The sequence below is a fragment of the Lates calcarifer genome, linkage group LG5 (assembly GCF_001640805.2).
Source record: "Lates calcarifer isolate ASB-BC8 linkage group LG5, TLL_Latcal_v3, whole genome shotgun sequence".
Taxonomy (NCBI): Eukaryota; Metazoa; Chordata; class Actinopteri; family Centropomidae; genus Lates; species Lates calcarifer.
The window spans coordinates 4,620,963-4,647,689 of NC_066837.1; the positions used below are offsets into that span (position 1 = coordinate 4,620,963).

The 26,727-nt window shown below is 41.7% G+C and overlaps 2 protein-coding genes across 4 annotated transcripts in view; one reads left to right on the top strand and one right to left on the bottom strand.

Moving 5' to 3' along the window:
- Positions 1 to 25,401, bottom strand: LOC108887186 (zinc finger protein GLIS2). Of its 2 annotated transcripts, XM_018682464.2 has the most exons (7): positions 24,815 to 25,401; positions 9,558 to 9,746; positions 8,903 to 9,096; positions 7,313 to 7,498; positions 6,606 to 6,739; positions 5,646 to 5,764; positions 1 to 2,988 (listed from the first exon to the last, which is right to left on the bottom strand). In XM_018682464.2, exons 2-7 carry the CDS (start codon positions 9,721 to 9,723, stop codon positions 2,312 to 2,314), a joined length of 1,476 nt encoding a protein of 491 aa, XP_018537980.1. In that variant the 5' UTR covers positions 9,724 to 9,746; positions 24,815 to 25,401; the 3' UTR covers positions 1 to 2,311. The 2 variants fall into 2 exon arrangements, with proteins under 2 accessions (XP_018537980.1, XP_018537981.1); XM_018682465.2 differs by lacking the exon at positions 24,815 to 25,401 and having other exon boundaries at positions 9,543 to 9,665.
- LOC108887184 (B-cell receptor CD22) overlaps positions 7,397 to 26,727 on the top strand; it is a 25,975-nt gene continuing 6,644 nt past the window's right edge. For both annotated transcript variants that reach the window (XM_051070421.1, XM_051070423.1), the window contains exons 1-5: positions 7,397 to 7,522; positions 10,496 to 10,659; positions 12,699 to 12,760; positions 16,111 to 19,647; positions 24,342 to 24,445. In XM_051070421.1, coding sequence (XP_050926378.1) covers positions 24,432 to 24,445 — 14 coding nt within the window. In that variant the 5' untranslated portion in view covers positions 7,397 to 7,522; positions 10,496 to 10,659; positions 12,699 to 12,760; positions 16,111 to 19,647; positions 24,342 to 24,431. The remainder of the gene's footprint in view (positions 7,523 to 10,495; positions 10,660 to 12,698; positions 12,761 to 16,110; positions 19,648 to 24,341; positions 24,446 to 26,727) is intronic.

Sequence of the window (26,727 nt, forward strand, 5' to 3'; positions counted from 1 at the left end):
TGGATTTTCTTTCATTCGTTTATTGACATAGAGTCGTTGTCATTAATCATCAACACAGGTGACGTCCTTAGAAAGTGTTGCAGTGGCCCTGATGTACAAATCACATCTGTTGTCAAGTTATGAAAATTCAGTTTTCTAAAATGCAATGAAAAGTACATTTATACACTTTACATTTGCGTAAATAGTTTTCATATATTGTGTAATATATTTCAGTTGAAACACAAGGCACTTGGACACCTTTGAAATACTGACTAGGATAAATCATTGTGCAAACAAGAGTACAAGATAAAACACCACAGATACAGGCCTCATGTGGCCATTGTCAAATATTTCCCCTTCAAAAACAGAAACCATTGATTGGCTTGTGTACGTTTCATCTAAAGCAAATGTGTACCCATTATTGCCTAATACACACCTTTGTCTATTCTGTCCCTAGTTGAATGTGTTCCTCAGTTGGTCTTGTCTAAAACGTGGGGCTGATCCTGGTGAGATCGTTGTCTTGGAATGATAAGGAGAGCAAGAAAGTAGCTATGATAAACTGCAAGCAACCGAGTTAACCTCAAACCTACATTCACTTACGTCAACACAGTTTTTTCTTGCGACTTCAAAAATCACACGGTCAAACAGATAGCTCTGTGTGGATTATAATCTTTCATCACACATCGTAGAGTTGTGAATGTCCCAAACCAATTCTGAGTCAAGGTCTCTCTGAGTTACAAACAATAGAGAAGCTTAGAGCCACACTGAGATCCCTTTACGACTGGTGAATCAGAGACCTAACTACAACATAAATTAGGATGTGTGGCATTAGGCCTCAGGAGGTTTGGTTTTCCTCAAGGGGGGTAATTACTTTGTTTGCTGTGGTCGTGGAAATTAAGCAGAGAAGGGATCATCAAAGTGCACAAATAGCACGTCAGCTGTTGCACCAAATTAAAGCCACAGAAACTCCTTAAACAAAACTAAAACTGTGAGTCAGACTTTGAGTGGTTTGATTCCAAATTGCCCTAAACCTTTTTTGTGTAAGTAGACGAATGTGCAAAATCTGTCAAAAACACATAATTATCTTCTCAAACACATGAATATCTCAATGCCGGCCGTCATGTTATGGAAGTCAGTGTCAAATTTTCAAAAGACTGATATCTTATTTTGAAATTTAACCTTAACTGCACAAAATCTTTACTTCATCTGAAGGAAATATACAAATGGATGCAACATAAGTATATCATAATGAAGTCTACAACACATATTCATTCATTTTACATTAAATTATTACGTATGGACTGTGTTTCCCATTGCGCCCCATAATCCTGCTTTTCCATTTTTTATTGGGAGTGCACGATATGGGTCCGTGGAAGCAGTCAGTGGGGGTTGTCAAACATTAAAACTGTAGAATGATTAGTGCACCTGCTCTTTGTTCATGACCTGGTTTAGTAAATCTAATACAGGTGATTGTCTGCTGTAAAATGCTTATTGCCCATGAAGTCAAGGGGTAGGATGAAGGATGTGGGTGGAGCATGAATATTAAAGGTTAAGTTCACCCAAATCACACATTTTCTCACTTGTGTGGTATCAAACCATGCAGAGAGATGTTTTTTTCTGCCCCTAGGTTTTTGAGATATCTGTCTCTAATACATCTGCCACCACCTTGAACAGGTGTAAGATTTATTTTGTTACCTTGCTATCTTAGTTTAGCGTGCTAGCATGCTAACATTTGCAAATTATCCCTAGAGGGGAAATAAAAATATTGACCTGATGATGGCACTAGATAAAAAGTGAGGGTCAGTAGGATTTATCATCTGAGGACCATGAATGATTGTACAAAATCTCATGGCAATCCATCTAAAAGTTATTGATACATCCATATAGTACTTTTTTAAGCTGTTTTCGGCAAACATCCGAGAAGGATATCTCAAAATCTCAGCAGAAAAAAACAGAAGCGTCAAGATAATATATTATCTATTTTTTAGAAATTTGGGTGAACTTACCCTTTACATTGTGAGACAGCTAAAGCATGCATGGTGCAAGAACTTGGTGCAACCAGACACTCAGAGGTCTTGCTTTGTACACTCAACACAAAGACTTATGTACTTTTCAGTCTGTCCTCGTTTGTTACTGGGCTGGAATGACTGAAGTGCTTTTTATGGCTCTGCAGGTGACAGCGACCTTTGATCTCTCACATGCACACACACACTCTCCACAATCTTGTATGTCTGTGAACATACACACCCAGACATCACATGCACTCAAACACAGACACAGAAAACCACAAACACACACTTCCTGGTTCTTTTTGAATTGCTGAGTGCACAACCTAGCTGACAACAGCTGGTTTGAGGAGGAGCGCCCTCGGGGGAACAACCACCCAGGACAAAGGGTCACTGCGTCTGGGCGGCACCACCCCTGCAGACAGGTTCAGCACCTCCCCCTCCTCTCCTTCCTCTTCTTCTTCTTCGCCTTCCATCTCCTTTCCCGCCATCCGCCGCAAACCTCCCAGAGCTCCCAGCCCTAACATCGAAGCAGCTGAAAGTCCAAAGTGTAACAGAGGGGAGTCCGAGAGACCTAGGGGCCCCATGCCGCTGCCGCCTCCAACAGAAAAGAGTGGTGCCCCATGGTGCCCCATAGCTCTGGCGTGGCAGAAAGCAGAAAGAGGCAGAGAGGTCCCAAGACCCCCAAGAAGAGCTGCAGCAGCTCCAGGTATGATAATGTGGGCTCCGCCTACAGAGGGAAGTTCAGCGACGCTCTGGTGCCCGGGGACGCCCAGCCCCGACCCCAGCCTGCTCGGAGCACCTTGTTCCTGGGCAACAAAGTGCCCATGGGCTTTGATGTGCTTGCGTAGGGAGCTGGGATCTGTGTAGCGCTTCAGGCAGCCTGCCATCTTGCAGTAGTAAGGCTTGTCAACATAGTGGGTGCGGGTGTGTTTGAAGCGGTCGCTAGAGTTGGAGTAACGTTTGCTGCAGCCTTCATACGGGCAGATGTAGGGTTTTTCTCCTGGAGAAGGAAAAAGGAAGATACAAATACAGGGAGGGAGAGTGAATGAATTACTTGTTTACAGTATTAATACAAACAAGGCCAGACAAGCCTGGCTTGCTTCACTGCAGGTGTCAGGAGCCACAATGAGAAAAGCAATATTCAGTTAAATGTTGTGTGGTTAAAATTCTGCAGCGCTGTGTGAACTTATTATACATGTGAACCGACAAGTTTCCTAACGCTGCACAAACTTCACTTTCCTCCCCCACCGATTGCTTTACCCTGACGTGCACTGAGATGAGATGAATGACAGAGGAAAAGGCTGGTGAACTGCACACAAACAGAGGGGAGATTTTCTCTTTACAAAACCAAAAAAATTATCTAAGTCTGTGTGCCACATAAGAGAGCCTTGTAGTACACAGACAGGAATGACACGTAGCAGAGAGACGTTTTCATACATGACTCACTTGCAACAGCAGAGAGGTAACAAAGCAAGTCAGCGTGAAATATGAGACCAGTCACTGTGAACATGTCACTGGCCATGAATATTGCACAATTCCAGAAAGCTACTCTTAAAGTGACTCAACTTTTGATGTATGTATTTGCACTATCTGTGTGTTAAGTGGGAAGGTGTTTCACTCATGAGTGTGGAGAGACTCATACAGTGCATGAACAGGATCTTGTTCAGTTTATATCACTTTAATGGCATCAGTAACTACCTGTAGACTAATATAGTAAAGAGATAGAGATAGAGTCATGTTTTTAAGGGATTAATTCTTGTTACAGACACCTGTTTCTCCTTGTAGGTGTCAGATGACTGGCAGTAAGTAGAGCGGAAAACATAGCAGCTTAATGTTTGCTATGATGTAAGCCTGTTTTACATTCAATCTCTTAATCTCTGTGGTCACTAGGCCAATAAAAGCAGTGACAGTCTTTACATTTAAATGTTTCAAATAAATATCAAATAAATTATAGGTATGGTGTCTAAAACTTAAAAATAGCAATGATACAATGATACTAGGACAACCTTCTCAAAACACACTGTGCTTGTTAACTTGTTTGTATTTTCACTGCTGTTAAAATCAGCATGATAAATCCACTGGTTTGCATATCAAACACACAACGCTATGTTTTTCCACTTCTTCTCTTGATAAAACATTTGCTCAGGGATCTGACAGTGTACTGAAACTAACGGCTTTAAGCCAACTGTCACAAGTGTTAAGTCTCCACTGGCTATTCATTTTAGTAGTAATCTGTCGTCCCTTGAGTTTTGAAGAACTGAAACTACAGTTGGAACAAAGTGCATTGTCTGTCATTTCACTGGCAGAATACTTTCATAACTTAAGTATGAATTTGAATATGAGACAAAAAAAACTGTTAAGACACATTTGGTGTTTTCCCTCCTTTTTTTTGCATTGCACAAGTTTGTTCCAGCCTCAGTAATCAGTTTTGTTTTATGTCCCCTCTGAGTTTTAGTTTGGGTACCAACAATGTCAGCTACACAACACAAGTCAGCCTGCAGAGGAACTTTCACACTAAATTCACTGAAAGTGACAAATTGTGTAAAAAGCTGATAAGCAGCTGTAAAGACAGGAAACAGTGAAGTGATCGAGGTAGCGCTGGAAATTAAACACAACATCCAGGAAGAGTCAGGTTTTCTCTCTTCTGGGTTCAGCTTAAGGTAACTGTAGATGACTCTGTCAGCAAACAAAAAAAAGTGATCTGTTCAGAAGTACAATGCTGAAAATGAAAGCTGCATTTAAAGCCGCATCCCACCAACTTAAGTGGTTGGGTACGGCTCAACTGTCATTTTACTGATTATGAGGAGAACTGCTCAGCCTGTGAAAACAATAGAAAAAATCAGCCCTGATGATGCCCGGGTTGGGCTAGATTTGTTCTGTTAGAAACTACTGTAGTTTCTACTGTAACAGAAAGCCTGCTTTGGAAGAGGCTTGGAGGGTATAATGAAAGACACTGTGTCTGTGTGTGTCTCTATACATAGCCATAGCCCTGGTGTTACTCATCTCTAAGTATCTTGTTAATCTCTGAATACAGCACAATTGCCGGTGGGCCCACATGTTGTGTGTACCAACACTGCGGAGGAATGAATCTCGCTCATCAGATTGTTTTCCGGCTCTTATCTGGCTTGCTTGCACAATGATTTGCTGTGTTGATTAAAGGATGTGTTTGGTGATGTTTTATAGTTTTGTTATTGTCAAAAATGTCATGAATGAACTGGAACCAACATTGTGTTATTTTGTTTCTCAATATTTTCTGACACCCTACCCTGTCTGTGGCACGCAGCCACAGGCCCGTTTTACCCACTGAAGACATAACTCTTTAAAAACCAGTCACAAATATACAGTATATTTTCTTTTCTTTTCTGTTTTTTAAACAAAAAGGTTAGCAAACAACTCAAACTGTCATGGAGGAACATGTCATCCAGTTTAATTATGTTGCTGTCACTCGTGTTTTTAATCGTTTTTGGACTGAGCTCTATGGTCCAAAGGAATAACTTACATCAGGCTCTGGAGTACTTGTTAGTAGATCAACTCATGATCACTTAATTGTTGGTTTTGGTCTTTTTATGAGATTTGTTGGCAATAACAGAAATATCAAATATCACCTCACTTTTCTTTTAAAGCTGCCTGGTGGGATTTTTTTCATTGTGAACTCACCTGTGTGTGAGCGGGTGTGTATCTTCAGGTTCTCCAGACGTGAGAAGCTCTTGTTACAGGTAGGACAATGGTGCGGCTTTTCATTGGTATGTGTGCGGATGTGAATCAGCATTTTATATCTATAAAACATGACACAGTCAAACAAATGCTGGTTACAAAAGGCACACATATATACACTGATCAGCCACAACATTAAAACCACTGACGGTTGAAGTGAATAACACTGATCATCTCATTACGATGCATAAACAGTTAGTTTTCTGATCAGTCATTAAAGGCTGCCAGAACTATAACATTATATAAGGTCATGATGCAATCTAACCTCCTGCCTTCCTTGAAACCTTAACCTTATCTCTCTATTCATTACTGTGTGGTTTCAACTTGTTCCTGGAAGCGTAGTTTGCAGTGCTGTTGAGCAAACATATTTTTTTTTAGTCACTGTTCTCCGTTCCTGGTAGAATTTGTCCCATCTTTAGCAAACATCCTTATGTTTTTTCAAAGTGTGGACACATTACAGTGTGCTTCAGTGTTTGCAGCTGGTGATGGCAAATCAGGTGACAAGTATGTGACCTTGAAGTTTCCTTGACCACTCCTACAGACTGTCAGATGTAAGTTTAACCTCCTTTACAACTTCCTGACTAACTGGTCTAGTAGTCTGTTAAAAACTCACTCAAACAGCATTCACACCCACTTAACTTGATCTAAAATGTTAATGAAGATCCCAGAGTTTCCAAAGAAACATTATTATTAATATTTCAGGCTAAATTTGGGGAAAGTGTATAAAATAATAAGTAAAATATAAGAGGAAACATAGATGGTAAGGGGTTAGCATGACTCATCCACAGTGCTGAAATCAGTTGATTAATTAATAATTCCCAACAGGATATTTGCTCCAAGATAGTTTATCTGGCATGTTGAGTAAAGTAAGCTGGCATTTCAGTTGTATCAGTGTGAGCATACCTGGCATTGAAGCCCCTCCCGTTTCGAGCACAGCCCTCCCACTGGCAGCAGTACCCAGAATCCTTTTCAGGTTTGACGTGGAAGTCATTGATGTGGTCCACCAAGTCCTGCAGCGAGTCGAACAGCAGGTGGCACTGCAGGATAGTGAAGGAAGGAGAGTTTACCCAACGTACTGTAATATCACAGGTATACTGACCTGACTGAATCATTAGTTTTCCCATTAAAACATCAAGACCAGTTTATATCTTGATATACTGTAGATTAAGTCAGTGTTTTTCTTTATTCTATAGCACTTTTATGTTTTGTATTGCCACATACCTTGTACTGAATTAATCACTTAGTTCATGTAAAATGATCTTGCAAGTTTCAAGATGCCAAGGTGACACTTTGTGAAAAATCATTTCAGCACCAGTTTTTAGTATTGTTGTTGTTGTATGTTCATCCCCTATTGTTAACTGAGACCTGATGATTACACTGAGCTGTCATCACCACCTAGCTGTCAGAATAATAGTTGCAGTCTTTTTCATCAAAGTCCTCTGTGATATTCTTCTGGCAGAAACTGAAATGTGCCTGTTATGGCTGCTCAACTTTATGAAGCCAGCTCACGCAGTTGCACTTGTGATTTAATAAACATAAACTTGTGCAGAATATTGATAGACACCCGTCTCTGTGCGTTGATTTGTTTTTGTTTTAGGAAATACATTTACCTTCATCCAGCGGCAGGCCAGCTGACCGTCCAGTGAGGGCTCTGGTGAAACTTGCTTTTCTCTGTTCTGCCCGATGAACATGGAGGAGGGGAAGCTGTAGCCCCTCGGTGGGCTTCCGATCGGCAGATAAAACGGATAACCCTGCGGGGAAGCTCCGCCCTCCACACCTTGATGACGAGCTGCCTCCTGAAAGAGTGGAGGAAGAAAAAGGTCAGAGTTCACAGCAGGCGAGAAAGACTATTTAAATCATGTCATATCGTTCACACTGCAATTACCAGAAACCAAGTGGGAAAACCACTCATGCCAACCTCCAACTTGTAATTCCGAGTTGGAGACACTGGGGATTTGTGACAACATGGCAACATAACTGCAAACCACTGCTAGCATCTATATAAAATCCAATGTTAACACTAACACATTTATTTTACAATTTTGCTTAAATGTTTGGGGGATATGTTTGTCCAGAGCACCGTACAGGATCTAGTAACACTGCCGTACTTCACCAGTTCACATGAAATGGATCTGTTGCCTCTGAATATTTTCCATAGTTTGTTAATATAAAGACACATGGGCATGAGGTGTCATGGTTTTAGAGATGTGTGGAAGTTCTGTGTGTTTAAAATTGGAAGGGAAATTCTCACTGGTCAACTAAGTGAGTTATTATGGACAAAGAGCTGCTGCGACAGTATCAAAGACATCTTTGAGGAACCTACTAAGTGCATCTAAGGGAAATGATGAGTGCTTCTCACAGTCTACTTTTTAAAAGGTACTTTCTGAGCTAAAAGATGAATCTGGGCCAAGAGAAGAGATTTGATGCTCCAACAAAGAAGCTTGTGTGTTTGATGTTTTACCGTTCAATCATGGCTAGAATTTGATTTAGACAGAGTCACTGGACTGGCTGTGTGCTGTGTGCAGACACTGCACCAACAAATTAGATTCGCTCCCAGGATCCCAATTCAATTCAGTACTGTTGAAGGAGAGTGGAGCACATTCAGTCACAACCAGTCCCTGGCTGGATTATTCTGAGAAAGCTGTGTTCATGCCCATACATACAATTAACTGATTATATGAGGATACACACCTATACAGAACAGTTTTCCCTCAAATGCATGTTTATGAAACAGCAGATTTAGATTCTTATGATCACATTTAACTTAAGTGAAACACACACTGGCCATGGCTTTGTCACCAAGAAAAAAGAAGGGGTCAGGGCACTGTAGCCACGATGTATTGGGTGGAAATGTGATTAAATTACTGCATTAGAAAAACAGACATTTTGAGAAAATACACTCACTTGTGTGTTTGCTGAGAATTTCATGAGAAGATCAATACACCTCTGTATAGTAAATAAGAAGCTACTTCCAGCATCTAGTTGATTTATAAACATTCATTTGTGAGCTTTAGATTTTGTTACCTTTGGACAGAGCCAGGCTAGCTGTTTCCCCCCGTTTCCAGTCTTTGTGCTAAGCTACGCTAACTGGCTGTTACTCTCACACCCGATAGTCATGTCTATGAGCAAAATAAACGTTTGTAAAAAATACCTAGGACTGGATGATTAATCTAACTTCTAAGTGAACACTTGGGACTCACCCTGGAGAACAGATGTGGCTGAGGGCTGCTGCTGCTGTGAGGGGATTCCAGGGGCGAGGAAGGAGAGGGGGAAGAGGGGGAGGAAGGAGATGGGGAGAGGGAGGAGGTGTGGCGGGAGGAGGGGGACAGGCTGAGGTCCATGGCCGGAGGAGTGAAGCAGGACCCGGGTCGCTCTTGAGAGGAAGACTGGGAATCTTCAGTGGAGGTTGGGACAAAATTATAAAAGGGATGAGAGAGTATTAACCAACAAGCAGATACATAGAGTACAAAGCCATATACTGTCCCCATATTATATACTCTGCACATTGGGCACTTCGAGTATGATGTTATATGGTCTATTCAGGCTGTCACGGAGGCCATGTTGTGGATTTCTTTGAGGTCACTTTATGTCAGTGTCACGCTCCTCTTGTTATGAGCCACACTGACAAATCTGGGGACAATGTATGTCTATTTGAGGACAGAAGAGAGCTACCATTCATTGGATTTACAATATTAAGTTACTGGGAAAGTGAGAACAGATAATTTACTTATTATACTATTGCATTATGACAGTGCTGGTCTGCATTGCAACATGGCAAAGGCATGTGAAGAAAAGGGGGAGGTGGAGAGCGTGCCAAGAATATTTTGTTAGACAACCCACCTGGTTAACTCTTACCTGGGGAGGAGGGCGGTGAAGGAAAGGTGGTACATAGCAGGCGTGGTCGTGTGGTGCTGAGGGGGGCACAGATAGAGGAAGGATATGCCCTCTTTCCCAATCTCACTGGACCATCTGTCCGTCCTGAGGGAAGCTTCAAATCCAGCGGCTCGTCCAATGACAGCATGGCTGCTGGTTAGTGCTGACCACCTGGGGAAATAGGACCAGGTTAATAAACCAACTAAATGGCTTTCAGCATCCATTTCTGACTCCATGTTCAAAGTATCAGCAATGTCACAGCACTGAAAATGTTACCGTTCTTATGTTATCTTTGGATCTTTGTCTTAGTTTTCTTCTTTCTGTCGTAGACCAAAATGCTTTCAGCTACTGACAGTATTGCTTTCAGTGTGTTTGTTTGCTGTTTGGCTTTGTGTTAAACATATCATATGTTTTGTTATAATCTTAACAAGTCTTGATGCCACTTTCACTGGTTTTAAAAGCATACATTTCAAAAATATTTGTGAAAAGTCAATGCTAAGCTAACGGCTAGTGCTAAGCTAACCAATGGAAAACCTAAGTTAACTTGAACTTAACTTAAGCAGAGGTTGCTTTTGCTTACTTTGTTTACTTTTGCTTCTGTAAAGCTCCTGTCAGCTGTTATTTAATTACAAATACACACAGTCGAATATCAACGAGACAAAATTTCACTTGGGGACACTTTGGATTTTAGATTTGTGAATTAAAAACTCAAAAACTCTCAAAATTTATCAAACAAGATATTCAATCATTCAGTAATCCAATTTATCTCAGAGTTAAATGTATGAAATCACTTTTTGGAAGGTATCTGATGCAGGGGACGGCACGCTCTTAGGAGTTCGCATACAAAGTACACTTTTGTTTTTGCCCTGTGCATCCCATAACCTTCACATGCTCTCTCTCCCTGTCTCACTTTCTGACAGGGATCCACAGGTCTCTTGTGGGTGTTAACTGCTGCAGGAAGTCCCTTCCTGCACTCACAGTGGAGTGAGACAAGTCTGTTCCACTGGGCAAAACACACATCTGCTACCTGGCAATCAAATCAGCCACACAAAAAGTCTCTCACAGTGGGACATTGACCGATCAGGTAAGTTAAATGGTTTTGCATCAGTCTGCCACTGACATCAGTGTACAGCAGGGCCAGATCTGAAGTGATGGATTTTAGCTGCTTGCTTTTTAAAAAAATCAATTTGGCTTTCGAATTATTGTGAAATCATTCCAGCAACATTAGTCACAGCCACAGTCAGATCTTTTGAGACCCTATTAAAGCATTCAAATACTGTGTCCAACAGCGAGTAAACCATAGCAGGAAAACAGCCAATGTAGTTTCTGCAGTAAACAAAACATAAATCAATTAGAGTGGAGTAGCTCTTTAACATCAGTTTAAAGTACGCAGAATCAGATTTCCCTGAACCAGAGAGACAAACACATTTAGACTGATACGGCTCACTAGGTTTTACATTTGTACAAATTTTACTTTTGTCACACTGATTCCTTGATGAAGTAGCATTCTTCACTCGCTTCTTACATGGACTTGTTACACCCTTTATCATTAACACAAAACTATACCCTGTAAAACAGGAAGGAAGGAACGTAAACCACCCTGAGGCAGGGGTACAGGAATAAACAACTTAAATGTTACACATAAGTAAAAATATTACTCATGCGTTAAGTGACAATGAAATACTAACTACTAAGGTAATATTAATAAATGACATATCATGTAGCTGCTTTACATTTTGTTGTAGTGGTATTTGCTGTTTTATAAGTTACATTATGAGTTTTATCTAATCTTGTTTAATAACTGATCTGTATTATTTACCATTAGTACCACTTTGATATGTTATTCGGTATATCACACAGCATAAATGAGTATGGTTTTGGTCTTTAAGTCATCAAAGCAAACCAAGAAATATGTTGAGTAACTAAGGTTACACGTAAGTATAAAGAATTTGTGTCTCAGTAGGAAAATCACAGGTGTAAATAATAAAATTAATGATGGCTGAATTCCTTTTAGTTGCCTCATTTTCAGGGTCCTGGCATTGACCGTGCTGGCACACTGTCATATCTTACTGGGACCCTTAAATGGAGCAGAGCGATCCTTAACGTTATTAGTAACACATGTGCTTTTCCTACTATGAAGAGTCAAAATGTCTGCTGTGACAAAGACCTATCATAATGTATCAAATAATCAATCAATAGCTGAGCGAGCTGGGAATTGCTAGAGGAGAATTATAGGAAGGTCAAATGCTGTGTCGTGAATTTTAGTTGTTGCTCTGTTCCTGAGGGAAAAACCTCTGAGAAGCATTATGATGTGGGTTTGTTATTGTGATCCTCTACATTTCTGTGGTCCGCCTTCACTGCGGGGCTAAACGAGATTTTGCAGTAGTTTTCCACCCATAGCGGTATGATACTCTGGATGAGGCATGAGACAAAAAGCTACTCTGGTCCGTGACTCAACTCGTAAGTTCTTGTTAGACCGAATGACTCAAGATCCAGATATCTGCTTCAAAGGGAAAAAAATCTCACAGGAGGAAACCAAAGGCAGAAAACTCTAGAGTGAAATGGACCAAACCTGCAGGGAAATGCTTGACAGCTGCTGGGAAAGTTGACACAGCACACGCACATGTTTTTCCGTAACAATCTGCTTCTCAGTCACACTGTTACACAATTTTTACACCTGAGAGCTGCCCAGGACGTCCTCAGTCATCTGTTTGTTTTAAGAACACATCTGCTTGTCTAATACCTGCTCAGTTTACCATCACTCAGCGCCTTTTTGTAAATCTAGATTCTCAAAACAGCATGAGCTGGTAAAGGGTAAAGTCCCAACTGATACATCGACAAAGCTGATATTTTCCACCCATTTGTCAGATCTGCTAATAAATAACTAGAGATTGTAGTACAGAAATGTCAAAGATATGTGAGGTAATTTAGAAATGCAGGACTGGCACCAATAGCTTGTCTCCTTCTACTTCTTCAGGACATTTCATACGCTACAGCGAGTCACTATCGGAAAGTGACGAGACGGGTCAGAGCTAGCTGGTTAGCATGCTAACTTAAGGAGAAGACAAAATGTGACAGAACCAGAAGCAACACAAGAGTTAACACTGCCTTTGCTTTCCACAGCTGGAAACAGCTCTGGGCGAGTAAAGGAATGAGGTTCAATTTGCAACGTGTCTTCTAGACTGGTGAGTACAGCTGTTAATGCTAATGATAGCTATGTAGCAATAGCAAAACTTGCAAATAGCTTCTTTAAATGAGAAGATGAGGTTGCCAGGAAATCAATTTGTGATTACATTAAACAAACAAGATATATTGTATTAATTTGTGAGATTTAGAGGTGCTGGTAGCTGTATTTTTAAACTTTGGACAGCTAGCTGTTTCCCCCTACTTTTAGGTCTTTATGCTAAGCTAAGTTTATCACCTCATGGTTCCAGCTGCAAACTTAAAACACAAACATGAGAGTGGCATCAACTTTAAGTCTCAGCAAGAGAGCAAGTAAACGTCTTTCTCTAAAGTGTCAAACTATTAATTTAACCAAAGTCTGGAAACAAATCGACCTTGCAGACTTTCCACTTTCACTGGAAGCCTTACACACACACACATGTTTTCAGGTATCTGTTTTTCTAGACAGTAGTCATATATATAGCCAATGTTTGCCTCCAGTGCACCTCCTAAATGGCGCCAGACGTGGGTTGCAAGTAGATTTGTGACACAACGGCAAAACCTCTATTGGGTGTCTCGCTATATGGCTCTTTAATGATAGCTGGCAGTGAGAGCGTCCTTAATTTACTTTCACTGACTGCATTGAAACCGGCAAGTTTCCAGCTACATGTACACCTCTTTAACTTCTAAACTTGCTGTCACCACAAATTCTTCCACAATCACCGACAGGATCCCCCGACATAATATGAGGCAGAGGCTAAAACCACAATGAAGTCAGTGTTTAGGTCCTTCTGCCGGCCTGCCAGCTACCTCACCACACTGGTTTCACATTCCACAGCAACCTCGCTAACTTCTCTCACACACACACACGCACACACACTGTTATTTGGAGGTATTGTGAAGACATGCACATACAGGACCATATGTATCCAGGCACGCATGCAAGCTGAAGTCACACCAGACATGCGCAAGACTCATAACCACACGTGAGTGCCCCCCCTCCACCTCCAGCAGCTCCTCCCCCTTCTCTTTTCCCTCAATGACCTGTGTTTGGGCAGCATGCCCGGAGCCTCTTATGGATCCCCTACTGCCTAGCAAAACACATACTTTAACTGTTCGCACACAAACATGTGTACTTTTTGCACACAGTCGCATATAGTGATACACACACACGTTTGTCTGTCTATACTTGTGAGGAACCTCCGTGACATTAACCATTTAATCTAAATGCCCAGCCCCAACCCTTACCCTCAACTTTAACTTTAAAACCTGCAGGGTCCTTTGAAGCAAACTAAATGTCCTCACAATCCAGAACTGTCCTCGCTATGCTGGTTCAAAACTGAAATTAGTCCTCACAAAGATTGTAATACACGCACACACACACACACACACACACACACACACATAAACACAGGCAGCATGTGCATATATATATACATTTGGTCACACCCATATTCTGTGGACTGCAGCTTCTTAGTGCACTCACACAAGTGAATACACATGCACATGCAAATAAACATCAATTTACACTTGGAAACATTTTAACGTACATAGACTTTAACTGTGCACACAGTTGTATGTAAAAGAGTTCACACATACTGTAAAAGCACAGTGTTGCTGATGCTCCCATGTCCTCAGAAAGAGAGCAATGCACATGCATCTATACAGAACATTTCATCATATCTGTATTCTGTGTATTGGAGCTATTTAGTGTGCACAGTATACACAGTTTCAGCTTAGAAAAACGACACAGGACATTTCTCACACAGCTAAATGTAATGAGTGCCTGCCCCTTGGGTGTAACATTCATACACTAACACACATATGAGAGTCTTTCCTCCCCTCACAGGAAACCTTTGCTTCCATGGCGCCCTGATCTGGCCTCTCCCTCCCTGCATTTCTTTTTTTTATTCCTTTCTCTCTCTCTCTACTTCCCTCCCTCTCACTCCTTCCTGTGGTTTTCCTCTCCCAGTCCTCCAGCAGAGCATACCTCTCCTGTTCTCCTCCCCTCTCCTCTGCCCTCTGTACCTCCCACTCCTTTTTCTTCTCTCATTTTTTATTCTTCAGTGCATTTTTCAACTCCCTTTTCCACTTTTCTTGTTTAATTCTTGCCACTCTGTCATAGGAGATTTGTTAAATAAAAAAAGAAGACATTTTTGATTTCAGTTTATGGTGCTGCTTTGTGGATATTGGTGTTACGACACATAGTTTTCATTTTCTCCTCATTCCCTTGTTTGTCTTCCTCTCCTAACCACAGGACACATCTGATAAAGAAAAAAACTGAGTGTAAAATTTAGGAGACAGAGTGGGATTGGAGAATGAACTCTGTTTTTAAAAGTTGGCATTTTAAGGGTTTTTTGAATAAGAAAAGTGGGATTCAGTTTGATGTGCACGCAGAGAAACTTCTAGAGAGAGGGAGGAGCGACACAAGATAGTCCATCACTCCAGAAACGATGTCAGTCCTTGTTTTTTTAGGGGTTACATCCTTTGATGTTTCCATCCCACATCCTTATAAGGTATTATGCAATGCTGCTGCAACAGCAACGATGGCAGGAGACTTTGTTTTTGTAGCTCTGAGGCATACAGAGACATGAGGAGAGAGACTGACGGTAAAGGGCTGATGTGCATTCATTGGAAATGTCTGGTCTTGGCTGAAAGTGGACACCTGCTCGAACAGCAGTGGACAAAAACAAAGAGTGGTTTGCACTGAGAAGAAAAAGGGATTCTAAGGACACAGACATGGGATGAGAATCATGAAGAAAACAGCAGGGGGTTCCTCTTACCACACAGACTGTGGAGAGATGGAGACAAGAAGAGAAACAAAGTTCTTGGAGGCTAAAATTTTTTGTCTTTCTTTTAAGTGGAAGACAAACAAGAGTTCTTCTTTCCTTATTGACATCCAAGTATTTTTCAAATTACCCAATATGTTTTTGACTGTTTTCAAGAACCAAAGCCTATGAACATCATCCAAAACACTAATGACCATATCACATTTCAAACTCCAGTCACAAAAACAAAACCACTGCCACTGCACTTAGGTGGTTTCTGCCGCCACGGCAGCGAAAGGGAAATTTACTGTCAGTGTTCGCAACTTGTGAATGTGTTGAACCACTGTTTTATATGATGTCAGCTGTGATTCACAGTATGTTTTTTATGCCAGTACTCAGGAGAGTGAATTTTCCTCAGACAAGAAAAATGGCATCATGCGGGGAAGCAGAGAAATGAGCAGGCGGTGAAAAACGGCAACAACAGGGAGGGAGACTGTGGGAGTTAGACGTGGGCTCCCACCCTTTCCTCCCCTCACACTTTTCCCATTATTTGTCTCAGTATTATCCTCCCTCTCTCCCTCTCCCTCTCTCTCTCTCTTTTTCAGCGCTAAGTGATGCAACTTTGCAGACCAAGCCTGCAATCGCCACCAGTAGAGCCTGCAGTGTCTCTCGCCCTGACACTGGCGTCTTCACCACTTAGGAGGGGAGTGGTGGCGGCTGTCAAGGGAGGAGGAGCGGGGGAGTAATCTCTCAAAACAGGGATTATTTAGTTCTTCTCTTGAAAAAATGCCCTTTCCAGACTCTCTCCACGTTTCTAAACTAATTTTAAATCACCCTGACACTGAGTTCAACAAAGTTAGTTGAACTTAGTTTTTAATTAGTAAAAAACCACAGTTGTTTGCTCGTTACTTGCAAGCATTTTCTCAAAATTGTATGGCACTTACATTTAACAATTGCCACAAACTGATTCAAGGAATATGACAAGGAAGGTATTCATGCAAGATATGTATTTAAACATGTGTCAGTGAAGGTGAATGATGTACAAATAGTAAAGGTGAAGTTACATAAACGAGGATATAAACAATTAACGTTCCTTAAATTTAAACCCACCAATGAAAGAGGCGGGTCAACTTGTGACCATCTCACCCCCCTCCTCAAGGAAGTGAAATGGGGGGAGCAAAATCCAGTGTGACTGTACCTGAAGCCTAATATCATAGGTCAGAGTTTATAGCCTTAGAACCCAGACAAACCTTCCTAATCATCCACTGTCTCCTGAGCTGAGCAGACGTGACTGTCCAGCTACTCGTGCTTGGTGGCTTCATAGAACTTTTAACAAGTCATGAATTATTGAAAACAACATTCCTGGGGGTTTATTTCTTTATAGTGCCACACATCTAACACTGGCTGGAAAGGGATAATCTTATAATAAACACTTAAAATGTCCTTACAGCTGTGAACAACTACATTACAGTGTGTTATAAACTGTTAAATGTTTGTGTACAAGTGCCAAATAGAGGGATTAAAAGTAAAACATTACCAATAAATGTTTTACTGCTTGAATCAGGCTAAAATAAGTGCTACAGATGATATACAGTTATATAGCAATTAGCAAAAAGTTAAATGAGTGGTGATGCATGTATGGAATAGTGTCTAAAAGCATAACATTTTCCTATGAAGAATGTAATCTTCCTGAAGTGTTTCAGACAGAAGCTCCAATAGACCAGAATGCAGTGCAGCATTGACACGCGTTGCATTCTCAGTGAGAGGCAGAGCCTAGTTTTTCTCGACTGCAAAAACTGTTGTATTTCCTCTCCACAGTTGCAGAGTGGAACAAGTTTAGACTTAATCTGGGTTGTTGAATGCCATGTTGGAAAATGTAGAAAAGTGAGCTACAGTGCACGAGGCAGGTTAACAGAGATTGGTGAATTACTTTTTCTTTCTTTCTTTCTTTTAATGCAAAATACTAGTAACTTTTGAAAACACGCAGTAAGGATAATAAAAGAAAGTTAATGGAGTTCATTCTTAGACAAACGGGACAGAAGACAAATATGTGGAGTCAGATGGAAGCTGTGCAAATGGAAAGGAGATCAGCTGGGGCTGTAATAAAGGATAAACCCACATCATCCCAGTCTATCCCTGTGTAGCTCAAAGATGAACTTAACCATGTATAGTCATAGTATACAAACTTCAAGATGATGCCAGTTTAGAGCAAGTTAGTATGGACCATCTCCCTCCCTGGCTAAGCTGGTGGCTGCTTCCTTCGTGGAGGACAGTTAAGTTTTCTAGCTTTAGTCATTTTTCTCATAGAGGAAAAATAAACTGAGCGCTGAGCGTGTACTTATTAATGAATCTTAAAGCTGCAGTAATCAATATTTTTACATTAACAAGGGATCAAATGACTGTGGAACATGAAAGAGGTCGACAGTTCTGCAGCTGACCACAGCTCTGTGGAGCATTTTAGCATCTTTCAGCTCATTGTTTTGATTTCACTGCTCTGACAGTGTTGTTTTCAGCCAGAGGGCTTTGGTAAACCCACTGTAGGCTTTAAGTCCACCACCAGACTATTGATGGATGATAATATCCAATTTAATAGCTACAGAGCCTGAGTAGGTGCAGACCAAAGACAGACTTAAAATCAGTGTAAATGTACATACATAAAAATAAAAACATTATGGCTCTTGAACTGTATTAAGTTTAACTCACAGCCTCAGTGAGGGAGTTTGGGAAGGACACAAACCCCAACACTTTTCATGTTTAGTGAAGGACAGGAAGACGGCAAAACACTAAACAGATCACAGCAGTTACACCTCATGGGGTGGTGCAGTGTACAGCAGAAGGCATGCCTGTGTTTATCTCTGTTGCTGGACATTCATCTTGTGTCTGGTTCGTTCTTAAGCAGTTTAATTGTGCTAGATTTTTGTTTGAGCTTCTTAATTAAGACTTGTGTGTATCTTATGGACTCCAACCAGGACTTACTCTCTCCTGATTCTTTTCTTGCGTAGTACTCTCTTTCTCACTTCATTTATTTCTCTCCCTATCCCTTATCCTCACTTACAACCCCCACCCATAATCCCTTGCACCACCACCACCACCTCCATCCCACCGTTTGGCAGCAGGACAAGGTCAACACAGAAACCTCTTCACTTCTCCTCTCTGCTTTCCCTCCCTGTAATTCCTCACCATCAGCGGAGCAACAGACCCCCCCCCCCCCCTCTCTCCCCGATCCTTTCATCCACCGCTGCCCTCCATGGACTGATGGAAAGAGAAAGACTAAAGATGGAGAGGAGGATGAAGGAGCAGTCCAGGGATGTCGAAAAATGAGTGCATATATTCTAGGTTTTGTTGAAAGTGTGAAGACAGAGAGGAAGACAGAGGGAAAGCAACATTAGGAAATGAGCGACAGAATGAGGAAGGAGGGGAGTTGGTGAAGAGACGCAGAAAGACTGAGGGAGAAAAGTGTTTTTAACCTTTGTTGTCAGGCGAGACAGACGAGGGCGAGATCAGTCTGTATCCCAGAAATCAAATTCTTTTTCTCTCTCTATTGCTCATTTTCCTTTTCTTTCTGTCTTGTTTTTGTCTTTCTCCTTTTTTATGTCTTTCTTTTTCCTTCCTTTCTTTCTCTACATCCCTCTTTCATTCCCTCAGCTCTGTCATCCAGACCTAAAACACACAAACACATGCGCCTCACATTCCTACGTGCAGAGCAGATTCACCCAATTTGTTTCCACTGCGTGTGTGTGTGTGTGTGTGTGTGTATGTGTGCGTGTGTGTGCATGTGTGTGCATGTGCCAAGTCAGTAAATAATAACCAATCCCAGCTGTACTGTAGGCCGTTCCACTCATTCTCAGTGGGGAAACAAAGAGGGAGAGAGAGGAAAAAGGCTCCATCAAATAACAGAGTAATGAGCTGGAAAAAAGTCAGCAGAGAGTTAAGCAGGAAGAATCAATAACGTTTTAATGCTAACAGCCATTATGAGTCCTGTAGAACTGCTAGTCAATGGTCTCTGTGTATAGGAGTTACATGCCATTTGAAAAAAAGATCTAATTTGTGTTCATTTCTACAGCGGCTTCAGGGTCAAACCACCTTAAAGCCTCTCCATCCTGCCAGCAAGCACTTGAGAGGGAGGAAAAGCTGCTGCACAGGTAAATAAACTGCAGTTTCCTTCAAAATTCTTTAAAACAATTAACCACTGAGTTGGCCTCCTCACACTTGGAGAAAATAATTTACAAATTTCATCCTGATTTTTGTGGATTTGTGTAAAGCAGCTCGACCTACGTGGAGCTAAATCAGAGTAAAACAGAGTAAAGTTTTTCCACAGGGTGATGAAGCCAGAGAGATGAATGGACAGAAAGGGAATGAGCGAAGAAAAGAGGTTTGAACTGCTAAAAATCAAGTTTACTTGAATGCATCATTCAATATATTATTTAATATATCTGAACACTGATATTTTGCTCTCGGGGCCCACACCAGTCCTGTCCTGACAGCAGCAGCATTTTACCCGAAATCAGTTCCTTTTTAATGCAATTAGAGATCAGCAGATTCTTTTACACGCATCTTCAATTAATTGTGCTATTTTCTGGTGGCAGCCAGGTTAGCTAATTAGCTAACTGGCAGTTACAGCAGCAAGTAGGCCTGACTATCTGATTCTTTTTTCATACAGATATAAAGTTGGTGTATGTGATAGCTCAGTTATGAAATCTTACCACACCATGGAGTGTCTCTCCTGGTGAGCTGCTGACAGTGTTGTCAGTCAGTGTTAACTTGGCACAATACCGGTTGTTTCCGCTTTAGCTGTGAATGTTCCTGCGACAGGCATGAAGCTCTTGGCCAGCGGACAGAACTTGACCTAACACCTGACACTATCAGAGCTGCCGACAGAAACAAGTCGCTCTGCCTTGCTTCCGCTGCCTAAAGTCACTTTGCCCTCCGTTTCCATCACCGGCCCTACTTCCATCACTGCTAGTTTTTGTCAGTTGTTAAGTTGAGAGCCTGTGTTGGTTTGTGTGTATCCTGTGAGGCAGCTAAAAAGTGTAATGATATCAACTAGCAATCCAGTGTTTATATTGGATGATTACACACCTCACAGTTTCCCAGATGCTAACATTCAATGCCAGTGCAGGGAGGAGTATGCCCTGTATGTAGCGTAGATGAACGTATGGAGAAGTGGACTTTTGTGTGGGACGTTGGGGTTTCCACACAATCACAGACAATTAGACAACCGTAACAGCAGTCCTTTCCAAACCATGTAACAGATGTTGTAGAGAGCAATACATTAAAAAGTTAATTCAGAGTTAATTTTGCAGAATTGTCCAATATTGACGTTCTTGTCTGGTAACAGCAGACTGTCACACCACCAATTTCCCAGCACCACCAGCAGCACTTTGCTAGGATATTACTGAATGAGTAATACCTCCACTATTAAATAATTCAGATGAATGCAATCACTCATTCCATATAACTTGTCATTTCATAAGGATAAGTCCATTGATAGAAAATTAATTGCCAACAATTTTGGTAATTAATCATATGAGTCATTTATCAAGCAAAACTGACAGACATACTCTGATCTCAGATTCTCAGATATGAGGATTTTCTCTTTAGAAGAAGAAGTCCATTTCTGATCTACGCCCATCTGCCATGCCACTTGATCCCTCTTAACAATCATTATTCCCAACTTTGCCAAGACATATTTTTTTCTTTATCCATTTTTCCTCTCTGTCTTTGCTCCTGATTCCCTCCCTCTCTGCGTCAGGCCTTTTTCATTTGCCTCCCTCCTCAAACACAGACCAAAAAGAAAGAGAAGAAAGAGGGAGAGAGGCAGTGAGTGGGAGGGAAGGGGAGAGGAGAATAAGAAGGGGGGAGAGAGGGTGAAGGGGGGAGTGATGGAGGGGCGGGGGGTGAGGGGGGCGTCAGGGTGGGGTTTGTGGAATTTGGTCTATGTTTGGTTTGGAAGTGAAGGCCCCGGCGCTGGGCTCTCAGGAGGATAACGGAAAAGAGAGGGAGAAGAAAGGGAGGTTTATGGATGTGTGTGTACCCTCACAGGTGGTCGGTACATACTGATGGGGGGGTGGAGGGGCTTTTTGTGTGTCAGAGTGTGTGTGTGTGTGCATGTCTGTGTGTTTACTGAACTGTGTCAACATGTTGGCAAAGTTAATGCTATCTGTGCTCAAAGCATGTGTGTACATTCGTCTGTTTATTTGCAGATGTTGGCACAGATGCATGTGAGCTTTTAGCATGTAAGAATCAGAGAGGAAAGACAGAGAGAGAGGAGGTGAATAAGACATTCCTAAGATGGAGGAGGAGGAGGGGGGAGATGCAGGGAGCCAGTGGTTAGTTAGTGGTTAGAAACTAAGAGGAGAAAAATGAATGTCTGGTCCAGGGCTGGGCCCAAAAATGATACCACAACCAGCCAACGAGTCAGAGGAGAGGAGAGGAGAAAATAAAGTCGAAGCGAGTTATGTAGGAGAGGAGAACCAGGGGAGGCCGCCTCCTCCACCACCACCTCCCACCCTCCTCCCATATGAGGCCAGCTAACTCCTGCCTGTGCCGCAGGGGAGAAAGAGGGGGAGTGGAGCTTTTATAGCTGAGCTGAACCCGCTGAACCCATCATGTACAAACAGCAGGGAAAGTAGGGGGACAACAGAGAGGCCAGCAGCCACACAGGGGGCTTCAGTGGGGGGCTTTCAGGTTGGGAGCACAGGGTGGTTGGAGGTACGAGGAGGAGGAGGAGGAGGAGGAGGAGAGGGTGGAGGAGGAACAGGAGGGCCATCACAGGTCTCACTCCACTCCCTGTGCACCATCAGTTTGGGTTGGGTGTCTTCTTCTTTCCTTCATAACCTATTTCATTTGCTTTTCTTTGCCCTCTTTCACCCTCTTTCTCTCCTACATCCTTCTGTCCTGTCTTCACTTTCTTTCTTTGGCTACCTCACTACCTTTTTTTTCACCATTTTCCCCTCCTCCTTTTTTCTCCTCCTTTTTTTCTTCCTGGCTTCTGTCATTCCTTGTTTTTTTCTGCTAAATTTTCTGTCCTTCATTCCTTCTGCTGCCATTATTTCCTTTTTTTCCAATTTTTCTTTCTTTCTATCATCCCTTCTTCCATTCTTTCTTTCTTGTATTGTTTGCTTCCTTAACTTTTTTCTTGATTTACTGTACTGTACTTCACTTCTTTATTTCTATGGCTTCCTTCATTTACTTTCTTGACCTATTTCTTTCTTTCTTTTACATTTTTGTTTTCTTCATCCATTATTTTTCCCTCTCCCCATCATCTTTGCGTCTCTCTTTTGTCCCATCATCACTTATTTCCTCTTTTGTTCACTTCCTTTCTTTTTTCTTACTCCACCTTCTTAACTTCTTCCTTTTTCTTCCTTCATTACTTCTTTTGTCTCAACTCATCTTGCTTCCTTCATCCATTCCTTTCTTTTCTGAATAACTTTCACCTTTTTTCATTTCTTCACCTTCTTCCTACTGTTACTTTATTCATACATTCCTTCTACCACTCTAATTTCCCCTCCCTGTCTATCATTCTTTCCTTCCTTCCCCCCTTCCTTTCTACGTACACACTATTTTAACACTCACACACAAACACAAACACGCACACATACAGTATGCCATATGTATGAGCAGCATTCCCACCCCGCAGCAGACAGTGTGGGTGGACGCACCCAACAACAACAGGAAAGGAGTTCGCTTGGCTCTGGGCCTTTTCGAAAATCCATCCATGAGAGTCCATCCAGTCTTTAGAGAACAGCATGATGCAACGAGCCTGCAACCTGCACACCACTGCCGTCACATGAGAACCTCACATACTCAAAAACTCTTTGCCCTGACCGGCCGTGATGCATCATAGAAATATCAGTAGGGAGTTTGAGAGGAGCTCGTGCACTCATGTGTCACTCCCCGAAACCTGCCCTGCCTCTTGGGAACCGGTGGAGCTTCAGTTTAAGCATGAAAATCAGTGCAGCTGGAGGCAGGAAATTTTTCAAATGCAGAGGCGTATCATGCTTCAGGGAGGATGAGGAGTCATGATTGGTGTCATGGGGGTGGAGGACTTGTGGGATTTGATGACCCAAACTGCTGGGAGGAAAACAAGGGAAACAAAGGTCCTGTCTCCTCCCTGCTCCACTTGGTCCACATGGTCAGAAGAACAATGTCATAGTCAAAGGTCCCACTCAGGATCAGAGCAGGATTATATACAAACTGAAATACTGTCCATTTAAACCACAGACAGATCCTAATAAACAACAAAATAGGTTGCTGATCTGGCAACAACAGCAACAGAATGGAGACACACCAGCAATATGTTTTTCATACCAAGGTAACAAAAAACACTTTGTTAAGGTTTGTAAGACTGGTTAAGGTTAGAAGACTTCTTCAGGCAGTATGAAGGCATGAGTGTGCTTCAAAATGTGTGCTTGTCAGATGGCTGAACACCATCTGAAACCATCTTTCCACTCAGCTTTTATCATTATCAGCCTGCGTCTGACGAATCTGTACCTTTTCAACAGCAACAATCCCACAAGCACCATAACCTCACTCAGCAATTGGCCAGGTGTGCTGAAGTCAGGAAGGAGGCAAGATCTTAACCTCTCCCTCATCCTCACTTTTTTTAGTTCTTCACTCCTATATTCACACTATATCACTTCACTTCCTGTGTATAATTGAGTACAACATCGCAAATGCCTTTGAATGTGCCGCTATTCCCATTTGTATATATCATTACATCTTGACTGCCTCTTTACCAGCAAACTTCGTACAGACACAGACATCTGATCGTAATGCTTATGTTTGTGTCAAAGGTATATCAATACAAAATAAACATTGTGTTTTCACCAAGCAGAAATATGGAGGAGAATAACAGAGGGCCCAGGACACAGCCCTGACGAGCTCCATATCTGAGATGAGCTGGATGAGCTGAACAAAGAGGAGAATGAAAGGATGCTTGCAAGTAACAATTATTTTCATTATCAGTCATTCAGTTGCTTATTTTCTCAGTCAATTGTTTTGTCCATAAAACGTTAGAGGATAAAGTTACTAAAATCTAAGGCGATGTCTTAAAATGTTTCAGAGATTTTTAGTTTACTGTTATAAGATCAACAAAAGCAGCAAAAGCACACGTTAGAATATATATGTGTACATATATATATATATATATATATATATATAATAAATGATCTGATGATTTGGTGATATGATGATTTCTCTACTAAGCAGCACATTAGGAACCGGTAAAGAAGGAACACAAGGGATTGTTACATTAGTCTTTTTGTTAGGATAAAGAGGACAAGCCAGCGGCTGAGTGTTAGGATTTACCTTTAACAGCCTGTAGACAGTCAATCAGCCTCCTCTGCTCCCTGTAGTCTGCCTGAAGATGCTTTCGAGCCTCCAATAGACACAAACTGAGGACACGATTTACCAAAATCAAGCGAGTTTGTCCGGCGTTTCCCGTACCATCTTCGATTAAGTTATCAGTTGTCACTGGCTTTTTTCAAAACAAAAGAAATCGGTATTTGGAAAGCAAATCCTCCCACAGGGGGATCGTTCAGGAGGGAAAATGCCTGTTGCGAGAGGTCAGTTTTCAGATGTGCAATCGAAAACCTTGTCCTGTGAATAGTTTTCTCTGAGAATTAGACTGGAGTAAAAACTAAATGTCAGTCAGATGTATGGCTGTAGGCTGCGATGTGAATGTCAAACCCGCCGCACAAAGGTAGAGGATCTCCCGGAGGCGCATCGCTCGGTTGCGACGCTGGTCAACTGAGCTCTCCAGCGGCGGAGAGGAGGGAAGAGGCTGTCTGGGTGGGAGAGAGAGAGAGAGAGAGAGAGGGGTGGAGAGACACTCAGAGAGAGAGAGTGAGCGAGAGAGATGTAGGTGGAGAGAGAGATGCCAGAACAGAGGTCCAACCTCCTCCGCCAGCTGTTGACTCTCACGTTAGTCTCAACTGTGTTGTGCTGTCTGTGTGTCTTTATGTGTGGGTGTGTTATCATTCCACATTAGGAGACTGATATTAAATTGTGACACGCTGAAGAAAAATGCAAGACAGTTAAAATAAATAAATAAATAAAGCAGTGCTGATTATAGTACAAATGGTTTGTGTCAGACAAGAACGCAGTTCTGTGGGTATCTTCCATAGCTACAGCCTTTTCAGTATAAATGTTTAGTTGCTCTTAAAGCGGTGAGTATTACTTTAGGCAGACTTTCATAAAAAGCACCCTCACAGGTGTTTTCAATGTTCTGACTGATTAGCAGGTGAAAGGTGTGAGTTATGCTGGGAATCATGTGAGTACTCATGCCTTTAAGTTATAGTACCAATACAACAATATAATGAACCAAATGTTGAAAGTAAAGGTAGTTGTTTTGTTGAAAAGTTGTCCCTTTTGTTAGTTTTTTACACTTTCTGTTATTGTTGTTTTATTTTGACATATTCTCTCTGGCCTTGAATTTTTGTTTAAATGAAACCATGTAAGAAGTTAAGAGGAGAAAGCGCACTACAGTGGACCTGCTGCTAACAACTCATCGACTTAGTATTTTCTACAGCATGATTCGTCCTTACTTAATAGACTTCAAATTGTATGTTCCCACTTAAAACCACTAGAGGGACACAATGAGCAATATTAGACTGCAGCAGGGCTGAGGGTATGCAGCTCAGTACCATCAGAGTATTAGGCTTCATCGTTGCAGTTTTTCAGACTGCATTTAAGATTGAGGCTGATTTTTAAGTTGCCAAAGTAACATGTTTACATTAATATTGAGAGTGAGCAGATTTATATCATTGAAAAACTCTTAATCTTTATATTGCATCGAGCACACAGCCCTTTAAATGACCTTCTTAGGACATTTATCTCTTCCGGTGAAAGCTGTATAAGAAAAATCAGTAGCAGTGCTGTAATGCTAAGACTGTTTCACTACTTATTCACCACAGTTCCTCTATTTCTCCTTAACACTCTGCTCCATGTCCCACCTGACACAGGTGAAGGGGTGTGATTATACACACTTCACATGTAGATGTGAGACTATTTTGAAAATTATCTCAAAGGGAAAAGTATCATCTGTGCACTGACTCCAAGCCACAAAATGTACTCAGAAAGACAAAGTTTCTGTCCAAGTCGGATTTTCATCAAGTCAAAATACCTGATGAAGATCCAACTTTTCAGGCGTCTTTTCTGGTTCATAGTTTCCTATGAAAAATGTGTTTTGTTGCACTTTATGGGCTTGGCAGTAATTCAGT